Source organism: Phaethon lepturus, unplaced genomic scaffold (genome assembly GCF_000687285.1).
Source record: "Phaethon lepturus isolate BGI_N335 unplaced genomic scaffold, ASM68728v1 scaffold14250, whole genome shotgun sequence".
NCBI lineage: Eukaryota > Metazoa > Chordata > Aves > Phaethontiformes > Phaethontidae > Phaethon > Phaethon lepturus.
The window spans coordinates 27,679-39,175 of record NW_010509903.1 but is presented as its reverse complement, the minus strand read 5'-3'; the positions used below and the strand labels follow the sequence as shown (position 1 = coordinate 39,175).

General features: G+C 42.5%; 1 protein-coding gene across 1 annotated transcript in view; it reads left to right on the top strand.

Annotated features, from left to right (window-relative positions):
- The window catches only part of PLEKHS1 (pleckstrin homology domain containing, family S member 1), a 15,101-nt gene extending 9,603 nt beyond the window's left edge, over positions 1–5,498 (top strand). The window contains exons 8-13 of the mRNA XM_010290601.1: positions 5–91; positions 1,056–1,186; positions 2,504–2,713; positions 2,957–3,058; positions 4,500–4,635; positions 5,430–5,498. Of these exons, the coding sequence (XP_010288903.1) occupies positions 5–91; positions 1,056–1,186; positions 2,504–2,713; positions 2,957–3,058; positions 4,500–4,635; positions 5,430–5,498 (735 nt within the window). The remainder of the gene's footprint in view (positions 1–4; positions 92–1,055; positions 1,187–2,503; positions 2,714–2,956; positions 3,059–4,499; positions 4,636–5,429) is intronic.
- Positions 5,499–11,497: the final 5,999 nt, after the last annotated feature.

Here is an 11,497-nt window from a genome sequence, read left to right as displayed (position 1 = left end):
TGAGGAAGATCTGCTGTCATCAGACACAGATGAAGACATGAAAAAGGATGAAGAAGATTATTATCAAACTCCCAGCAATGTTTTAGCAAAGGTAGTTTATCAGTTGTGATTTCTGCTGGCTTGTTAAAAGCTCCAAGGAGACAGGAGACATTTCATGAGCCAAAGAGGAACTGGTATGAGGAACCACTAGTACCTTGCAAAAGAAATACATAGATAAAGCAGTAGGTAATGGAGCTTTCATTTATACAAGAAAAAATACACTAGACTCATTCAAAAGATCTTTCTGGTCGTAAGTGGCATTTTGACAAAAACATTGCTGATTTTGTTGAAATTCCCCAAATTGACTGTTTCATTGTAAATGGCTTTTGCCTATTGTGTAACAGGTTGGTTTTTTTCAAAAGTGAAAACTTCATTTAGAAAATGTAACCGTACATTGTTTTAATATATTTTAAAATGTAATTCTGTTGAAGCATCATTAAGCTGCATAAAATGAAGCAGTACTTCAAAAACACTGTGAAACATTTTGGTTTCTACATTTCACTATGAAACAAGGGAGCGGGAGGAATCATACTGGTAATTTTAAACAAATTTTGACACCAAATTTTGACACCAAATTTGGGAGAATAATTTCTCTAGGCTTCCCATATAGTGTATATATAGTTTCTCCCAAGATGGTACAGCTAACTGAAGGACATTAAAATTTTATTTTGTCATATAATTTAAGTACTTTAAGTTAAGCACACCCAAAGTACAAGACCATTTTTTCAACCTGCTTAAATTAAAATGTAACAAAATTTTGTGGTAGTACTTTAGAATATAGCTAGTTATGTCCCAGTTTGAAAGTGTCAATAACACCTGATAGCATTAAGTTGTAAGTTTCAACCACTTTTCTAGCCCATGGTTTCTGGGAAATGATTTACTTGGGGAAAGCCAAGCTATATTAGCCCATGTGTTTAAACAGCATGAGCACTGAACAAAATAAGGAAATTGCAAAGATTTTTTCTGTAGGCAGAGCAATGATATTAACGTTTTACGTTGTTATGCGTTTCCACCAGTGTATTACTGAAGTATCAAAGCCTGACCCTACAGCTGGGTCTAATGTCCCCGTGCAAGAGCAGCCAGTGCAGGAGAAGCCAGTGCAGAAGAACCCAGTAAAAGAGAACATTTATATGTCAATGAAATCACTGTAAGTAACAACTTCATTAAGGTTTTCCAAATTAAAAGTGACATAGTGGTACAGATAGAGCTGTCATCTGTGGCATTTACATAATTTACCTAGAGCCTGCATCTTGTTTGAATGAGTCCTTGTTTGGTCTTGATTCAGAAAGTTCAGAACTCATGGGAACACCACAGTGAAATTCAAACTCATCAGCTTGAAATTTAAACTCACATTGAAAACTCATGCATTTAGACAGGCTCTGACTATAGTATGCAGCACTTTTGTTGCCTCATACTTTTCCTAGGTTTTCATGACATAATAGCTCAGATACTGATTCATGACACCACTCAGATACTGCAGCCAAGCTCCAGCAACCTTTCAGACAGGTACTCTCCAAAGCAGGCAGCATTATCTCGTGGTTAAAACAGAAAGGTAGACACGGGGCATTAGCTCCCAGCTTTTCCAGTAAGAGTTATGTGATCCTGAGTAGGTCATCTCCTTCCATTTTCCCATCCAAAGAACAGGTCTGATGCTGTATACTTTGAAGGTAGAGTGTTTGGCATGTCACGAAGACAGACCTGAACTTTGTGTCACAGTTGTAGTGCCACAAGGAAACTTTACATCCTCCATGATATATACTGAAGAGAAGTGTGCTTACACAGTAAACCATACCTTCTGCCCCAGAGGGCTGGTCATTAGCTGTTAGCTATGGCCTGCCGCCTACAAACAGTCAGACCTTATGCCACATAGTGGGACGCAATTGGAAATGCAGACCCACAAACCAGTTCATTCCAATAGATTTATTCAAGCTCATCTGTGTCTTTGCGAGCCCCTGGAGGGAATTACTATAAAAGCATCACAAGCCTGGAATACCCATATGAGTTAAAATATACCAAAAGCAGCTTTTGCTACTAACACCAGTCTCATTTGGGGTGTGGATGGGAGCTGGCTCCAGACATTATAAGGCTCATCAAATAAACCTAAAATGCGTTCGAGCACATCTGCGTTACTGTATCTCCCAGGGGACAGTGTTACATCCCTGCAGAAGCCAGTACAGCCAAGGCCAACAATCTGTACTCGGTTTATTTGTCAAGGCATGTTGTTAGTTGGAATATTTTCAGGCTTACTAAATAGTCTTTAAATACTGAAAAGGTTTATTTGGGGATTTATGGTCCATTTTTAGAAGGACTGTTTGTTTTACTTAGCTGTAATTTTGTCCACTGGATATTCTACAAGAACTTGTTATTCTTTGCTTCACTGATGGCTATTTGATCCAGCTTCAAACACAGCAAGACTGCCTGGAATGATCAAACCAGTTAATTTTTTATCATCATTCCTTTTCAGTAGGTTGCTGGATGAGAGTTTCCAGCTCATGTGCAGACATGATGAGCTCCCATCTCCTCCCAAATGCCAGGACAACAGTGCATGTCCAAGAGACTTGGAAGCAAACAGAGACCTGAAATTCTCAGAAAGCAGCACCAGCCAGCAGCCAACCCTCCAGAGGAGGCAAAATTCATTACCACTTTCGGTGGTTCAGTTGTCAATACTGCTCAGGTAAGTGTCGTCTCCATTTTTGCTCCAGAGAAGACAGATGTGTTCATGGGTTTCAGTTGAGGTACTGGTAGAGCATGCCAAACCTGTCAGAATTCAAGGAGCATCTGGACGATGCTCTTAGTCATATGATTTAGTTTTAGGTAGTCCTGCAAGGAGCAAGGAGTTGGACTCAGTGATCCTTATGAGTCCCTTCCAGCTTGAGATATTCTATGATTCTACGGTCACTGATGTTTTCTCTCACAGTCAAGTTACAGATGAAACCCAACTGCAGAAATTGGATATTTTCGTCCCCCTGGCTGATATTAATAGTTACCTAAAACTTACCGAAGCAGCAGGACAAATATGGTAAGTTCTGGACGTTTTGTGATGGTGCATGTCAGATATGAATAAGTGACAGGTACAGAAGTATACAACCATACACATCCATGTACATTTTTGGCAGTGCAGAACAGGGCAGGGTCAGTGTGTGTTGGTACTTCGGTGATTCCTTTCTGCTATTCTGACTCTTCATGTACTTCAGTTTCTAATTCAACTGCTGTTGAAAAGGGCTATATAGAATCAAGGTCGCTCAGCACGCTGTATAATTAGCAATGAAGTCCCACCCCAAAAGCTATTCTTCTAATGTTAGTGTGAAATCACCTAATTACTGCTAGTCAGTTTTACCTTTGATTTGGTGAACCACAGTGATGGTGTGTCTCAGAGACATAGTGAGAAGACACATCTCGTGATAGGGTAAACAGGGCCTCAAGCTGACTTGAGTTGGATGTGAGCACAAAATTATGTCTAATCCCAGCAGTGGTTCAGTGCTAGGAATGAGTGCTAGGCAGAGATTTTCACAAGAAGGTGTTACGGGCTAGAGCACATACACCTTTTTAGTAGTCCCACAGGAAATTAGTGCTCTCCCTAGACCTCCAATATCAATGACTAGGATAAAGAGGATGGAGCAGAAAAAATGCTCAATACATCAACAGAAAGCACAAAGAAATGTGCTTTCTGTTGATCTTTCATTGCCACACAGCACTGAGACTGCTTTTTGCTGTTCCTCTCATATTGACACCAATCAGGTGCACTGTGTGCACAGCAAGTCACTTTGTTTTAGCCACTGTCAGCAAGAAGAAAAAATACCATTGCAAAAGGGACTGGAAATGGGATCTCACCTCAACAATTGGCTCTACATCTAAATTTACAGAGCTTTCTTAGTGGACATTCATATTGAAAGAATTTGGGTCTTGTTCTGCAAGGGAACAGAGCACTAAGTCTGACTGTCAGGTCAGCAAATCCTAAATAGCTTGTCATCAAGGAGAGTCTATCAGAGACCAGCAGGAAAGAGATACTGAAATTTCCATAAGAGTCCCATCAGGAAATCAATGGATCTCTGATCCTTGCAGTTATATCATAGATAAAACACATGATAATAAGTTTTAATTTCATTCCTTTGGGATGACTTCAGAAATCATCTCCGTCAAACATCAGGCTAAAATATCTACAGTGGGTCTGACCTGCTGCTTCTGGACTGGAATCCCCAACTTTTACTAGTGACCTTGCTAGCACCAGTCTCACTTGCTAACATGCTGCAATGTCAGTGTCATGTGCTCTTTTAGGAGGACCCGTTGGGATGGATGAAGCAGCTTGTTTTCAGCTGGCACCAGATCAACAAGTCACAAAGTCATTCAACCTGTGTGTTATTTGCGCCACAAGTGCAATCTTGTTCAGCCATTGCCATTCTGTTAGCAGTAACCGGATACCCTGTATGTTTCCTTTATTGTCCGTTCTCCAAATACCCTAGCGTTTCACAGTGGACTGGTCCTTGCCGACTGGGATGTTTGTTTAACCATGGAGACCATATAGTGGCTGTGAATGATCTGCAACCCCAGGATGTGGAGGAGGCTTACTTCTTCATCAGCAGGTCCGCAAGAAAGGAGGTAAGCTTGACTAACCTGAAGGTGATAGTCAAATGAATCCAGCCAAATGAGAAAGTAAGTTGATTTTTCATTTCAAGTGGCTCCCTTCAAGCCAGTTTACTCTGTTTTAAGTTTGGCATGAATAACTTCAGTACCAAATAGCTCCTCAGCATCATTCTGATGTAGCATCTCTTTTTCCTGGACTATTTGGGGAATGCAAGATCAGCACTGCTGTGTTTGAGGACTTGATCTCAAAGAGTCTGAACAACCCCAGAAGATACTACTGGGCAACTGTTAATTAGAGTTACTTGGTATTTTTTGGCTAAGGCCCATGAATTGCAAACTTTGGGAAATAAATTATTTCCTCCAGTGGATGTGTGTAGTTGCTTAGAGTGGTTTTAGGTATTGAGGGCAGAGCCCTAGACTCCTACCTCCTACTGGTTATCAAGCACTACACATGTCCTTGTGTGATACTACTTTTTTTGAAGAATGTGGGAGATTGCTAAGTTGTGCCTCAACACCACTGTGATCTGCTACATGTTTGTACCTATGTTTCTCTCAGATAGACTCATATTTCAGTATCCATGTTCTCTGACCCATACTTGAACACATTCATATTTGAATTTTGCCGAGGAAGTTGGGGTCACCAGATGCTGTTGCCACCTAAAGAAAGCCAGTCTCAGCAAGGAAAAAATACTGATCTCTCTTAATAGGGCATTTTTATTTAGCCAGTTAAAATACAAGTCAGATAGTAGCACAAATGTTGATCAGATATAACAAGCTATGAAAATGTCTCTTTTTTTTTCTTTTTTAAGGTGAAATTTACTGTATGTAGAATTCCACATTCAGATGTCTTCCATGTTAAAGGCTGCTCATGTTCCTGAACAAAAAAAAAAAAAAATCTCAATGATTAAGTAAGTGCCAAAGTTCAAGGGAAAAAATCAGGGAGGAGAATGTGATATATAGTGTATGGAGGTAATCTTTATCCTCTGAAGCTGCCAGACATATTTTGCTGCTGAAGTACAAAGAATAGAGTATGTGGATTTCATTTTCATTTTATGTCCTAATAACTTGTTTTGTTGACATGAATGGCATGCGTTTGGCTTGTATTTCACGTTGGCATGTATTTCAGTTACATGAAAAAAACTGAGAGTCAAATCATTTATGAAACCTTTACCCTGTGTATACTTTGTACTTCAGCAGAAAGTACCGGTTCATGCCTCTGCTCACTTCTTTACACTGGGTTATATTGATTTATACTGAACTCCTAATCAGTTAGAGGTGTGGAAACAACCTATATTTGGAACAAAGCCATGTTTTCCCTTGTTTCCCCTTAGCTACAGAAGGGCAAAGGCAAGCTGAGAGCTGTAGTGTTGGAAGGAAGGCTGGTAAATAAAGTGTTGTGTAGTGATTCAGTGGGGCCTCCTTTTCCGTTATGCCCCTCTTACGTTACAGCCACGAAAATACATTTAAGGGATGACAGGAAAAAAAGCTGGTTGGAGAAAAGGAATGTACCTGGAGCACCTTTGGGTTCACTGGCAGGCAAAATAAGCCCTTAGTGAAGAATGAATGAATGGATTTGGGAGAGAGTAGGGCTGGCTTGCTCTGTGAAAGCATTACTGGTAAAGACAGCTGGGAAAACCAGAGAGAGAAATAACGTATACAAAGGCATGTGCACCCAGCCCAATGCAAACAGAGTTCACTGGAAGAGTTTTGATGCTACCAAGTACTACCATAGGGATGTCACTGGTACCGCAGCATTTCCAGAGCAAGTGCTCATTTGTTTCCCAAACAAGGACATTTCCTGTAAATATTTATTTGTGAATATGACTTGCTTCCACTGCTATTACAGAAACATGACTGATTTTCAGCTAATATCACACTAAAAGGTGTTTGGTGCTTTATATGGAACTGCCTGCAGGGGAGCCTTTAGTGAATGCCAAAAGGGAGCTTTGTCCTGTACTACAGTGACCTCTATTGCTTACAGAAACATGATGTGAGATGGCATGGATGCAGAACACATACCTATTCTCTATATGGATATATATGCATTTGCATATACGTGTTTGTGTGCGGGTGTATTTACATACATATATATCTCTCTGTAAATTAGATTGTATTAATATACAATGATGTGGCAACAACCCAAATCACTGTTTTTGAGTACAGATAATTTTATCTTGCCAGATACAACCAAAATTAATACTGGGTTTAACAGGCATAGCATTATTGATATTAAGAGATTTATATAAGCTTTGATTAAGGTGGATTTGGCCCAAAGGAGGTATTTGTCCAGCTTCCAATTGAATTAAGCCAAGTCAGCTACTACAGTAAGAAACTACACTCACTAAAATCAGCATTGGTGCCACTTACTCCAGTAATAAATTTGACAAATGTGCTTTGTATACTTCCTTTAAAATCCAGACTGGACTTTTTTAAAAATAGTCATAAAATTTTATTTAGCCAAAGATGAACACAGCATCAGTAACTGAGCAAATGAGGAAAATGAGCAAACAGAAATATTTATACAACCTATTCAGACTCAGCTCCTATTCAAAAGATTAATTTCCAGACTGAATGTTTCCACAGCCTGTCTCTTCTGCTTTTGAGATAAGAGTGTTTGGGACATGCTTATTTCTCAAGGTGGGAAAGGATCACTTTTTGATATTTGTTTCAGTGGTGTTCAAAGGCCAGTTTGTGCTGAATTCTGCATAAAGACAGAGAGAAACCCCCAGTTCTGGAACTACAGAGGCTGAAAATGGAAGAAAAGACATTCCTTGGAAGCTCTCCTCCAAAGCTGCTATGGGACTCCTTTGCTCTGCACTGCCTCTTTGAGCACAACAAATCCATTTCTGCCTAGAGTCTCTTAGGGACGGGATGGCTGGCTATCATCACAGAGGGCTTCTTCCAGCTCTGTAACTGTGCCAGTCTGCTAGGACAGTCCTCTAGGCCTGAATCCTAAAATCACAGATCATCTAGTTCAAGAGTATCCACCAAGGATGTCACCTTTGACCTTTCCTGCCCCAGGATTGCCTAAGCTAGTCTTCTGAACTTTAAAAAGGAAAGTCCAAACCTCCCTGTGTTGTTCCAAGACTCATCTGCCTGTATAATTAGGAAGTTTTTTTCTAATATTTATCCTAGATGATTTTTTCAGAAAATGAACCTGATTTTTTCTTGCCCTGTTTCCAGTGGGCACTGGGAATGCTTGATTTCCACTGTCTCCAGAGAAGTCTTCATTCTGAAAGGTGTTTTTTCTGCCTGTTCTTCCTTCTCATTTTTTTAGACCAAACATCCTGCATTCTTTCAACATTTTTTCAAAGAGTTCCTGAAAGTGGTCATATGTCACTGTACTGCAACACAAATGCCTCGTGTTTCCAGTTACGGGTTAACAAAGGAGGTGAGACAGCTATGAAGCAATTTCCTGTAACTGCATAGAGAAACATTTCCAAAAAGAGGTGGACTAGCAAAGAAGCTGTGAACCGTACGTGGTGGTGGGAGGAGAGCCACCGCCGTGGAACCTGCACATGGCATTGCTGCTGAAGCAGATGCTGAGCAATGCATGCAGCACCTCTTGGCCATGGAAGAATGTTACTTTTGGACAAAAATAGGATTTGGGTAGATATAGCATGCACAGGATAATTCCAGATTATTTCAGGAAACTGGGGGATTACTCCTGTACTTCAGTAAACAGTTACTGATGTGTTAACCCTGTAATTGATCATTATGTCAGTTTGCACAATCATAAATGCAGATAATTAATGTCACATATTGGCTGATTCATAACACAGAGATACAATACGGAAATTACATTGGTACAGTAAATTCTGGTAGTGAAGTTGTCTGCCCACATACAATTAATAAATGTGTTAACACTTTACAACACATTGTATGCTGTGAATACCTCACTTTCTCCTGACACAGCCCCTCCAGTACTCCAAAGACTGCCTGTAACTTCCCTGTAACCTGCAGCTGAGTCACCAAACAGCCCTTTTAAAAAAAGCTACCCTTAAGAAAACAAGACCAACCTCATTCTGTGACATTTTTCCCAATGTGAAAATGTTACCTTTCTTCAAATGAGAAAATTCTGCTAAATCTCTGGGATGCTTCTAGAAGCACCAGCAAAGGGAAATGCCTACATGCATAGTATTACCCAGTGCTCACTTTCAGTCCTGGAAGACCTGAAGTCTTTAAACCCATGCCATCTAAGGGCTAGCTATTAATTTTTTAGGTCACCTATAGGCATTTTAAATGTATTCTGTAAGGACACACTCTTAAAGAAATAGGTGATAGTGTAGCTTCTTGTTGCAGCATGCTGTGTGGTGTCAAAATCTTTTCTTAGCCAGTCTCCAGGTATGTTTTGGGCTATGGAGGGTTCCTGACACAGATGTTTAAATTGACATGAGCTGAAACTCTCCGTGAATCCATAGACTAGTGAATCTATGTAAAACACAGCTGGAATAAGGCTGCAGATCCTGAAACCTTCTTGCACTACTGACCCCATGAAAGTAACCTGCTTGAAAGCAGGGGCCATTGCGGCTGCAACACACGCCACTTCAAATCGCTCAGCATCTGCAAACTGCGTGTACAAGAGAGACAAAACCCAACCGACTGCAAATCAGATTATGTGATTAGCTAATGATTAACATGCTCCTCACTATTTTATTTCCTGTCATTGAATACAGCCAGTGTCTTTAGGTTGTTTCCCTGGCTGTTAATTCATGGCACATTCCCATGCTGCGCTCACTCATTAGCAGCTGCTGATTTCCCCCCCTGAATTCCCAAATATGAATCATGCTCTTTCTACCTATCTAGTACCCTTCTCCAGCAGGAAAATGGTAATTGTCCAGGAGAAAAGCAAGTTCCGGAACACAGAGAAAGTAATGGCAAGAGAAGCCTCCCGATTGGTGTGAGGTCACTGAAGTTAAGAAAAATAAAAAGCCCATTGTACAGCAAGAACAAACCAGACCACAGAGCCCCCGCACTTCCTCTCAAGGGCAACACTACTGAGAAATGGGCTTGGAGTCATGCACTGATCAGAGAGAGACAAGTCCTGCAGGAGAAGGAGTCCAGCCAGGAAAGGTTATCTGTGCTGTGTCCACCCTGAACCGAGCCAGAGACAAGCTCTGCGGAGTGCAGCGGCTGGCCGCAATGCGTAGGACTGGGTGTTGTTTAGAGTCCCGCCAGCCTGGGGTACCCAACCAGACACGCTTCAGTGTGGCTGGACTTTCAGCAAGTGGGGTCAATAGAGGAGCAGCTGCAATAGAGGAGAGCGATGTCACCTTGCATACCGGGGAGAGCAGATCGGTGCTGACCTGGGGGCACCAGGTGCTTAATCTATGTTTTGCTCCCAAATTTTCTGGTGACCTCAGGAGAGCCCTTTCCTTGCACAGACTCAGTAAAATCCAAGAAGCGATTTCAGACACATTTGCATAACCCTATCTCTGACAACGAACGCGCTCTCCAGCATCACATTCAATTCTACAAATTGCCTTCCCTCCCAGCACGTCTGCTGGAAAGCCCTCCATCCGACCTGTACGCTACAGGCATGGGGGCTGGTTCATCAACCTTATGAGTTATGGAGAAATGCCGATGTGCCCGTTGGGTGCTAAGGGAGAAGCCCTCCTCAGTGTCCTGCAGAAATGTGGCTTACCCTCAGTCACCCTTCAGACAGCACCATCACGAGTGATGCTCCCGCTTCCCGCAGGGAACGGGCTCGCCCAGGTTCGTGTGCTGCTTACAGAGAGCTGCACCGAGCAGGGTTTATGGCATTCTTCTCAGTCAAATGGATTTGCCTAGTACTGCAGGCACCGTTAGAGGACACACTGATATTTAGAGCCTTTGTACCGCCTTACTGCTGGTGCTCCCTTTGTCAGTGCCCGGGCTAGAAAGTGTACTGAATCCTCAGCTGAAAGCCTTAACCACAGGACCGTCCACCTTCAGGTCTGGGGAGCTGGCAATGTAATCTGAGATGTGCTGAGGGCTTTTTTGGTTTGTTTCCCAGGGAAGAACAGCCATCCCACGTACGTGCCTTGCCGCCGCCAGCTGCTTCCCGCCTGCAGGCTGGCCAGCAGGTTGCTGCGAGGAACTTGGAGTGTGCCGGGACGTTCCTAGAAATGCCACTGGAATTTCAAATGTTCCCTTTGGCCCCTTATCACTTTATAGTTTATTGCATCAGCTAAAGAAAAGGAGAGGCCAGCCAAGGTTGATGCAAATCTTTCATTCAGCAAAAACACCTTAAGAGAAACCGCGTCTCCGCACTGCAGCAGCGAGGATGCCCAGGGCCAGGAGCCCTGCGCCTGCTGCTAACAGCTGCTCGGTGATCGGCCGTCCCACTGCCTTCTTACAGCAGGACCAGCTCCTCGGGGGGCACCAAGCCTCTCTGTGGGAACAGGACTGGACTTGCAGCAGCAAGTGTCTGGCTGTGTTGAATTTTCCATCCTGGGGTGCCTGGGTCACTCTGTGGCAGAAAACTGGTTTCTTTTATAACCCAGCACTGGAGGGTAAAGAAGTTAAGCAGTTGGTGGGAGTGCTAAGACCATGGATATCAGTGCTGCTAATCTTGTGTTTTAAAATGCTGAATGTTTGCTATTATCATCATTCAAGGGTTGCTCCGGAGCCCTTGTCACAGACTGCCAGCCAAGGGGTGTCTCCCCCAAAGAACTCAACACCTCTGCCACCAAAGCAAGAAAACCCTCTGCACGGGATAGAGCTTTGGTCTGCAAGGTCTCCTTAGAATCCCCTTACCAGTTTAGTTCAGTTCTTCCATCACGGTGAGGAAACAGGCTTGACAAAGCTGATTAAAGGAGATAAGAGTCAAGAGCAAAGTCCACCAAGTGGTTCCGAGGTGGCCAGAGAGCAGATGAGCTGCCCTGACAAAGCCTCC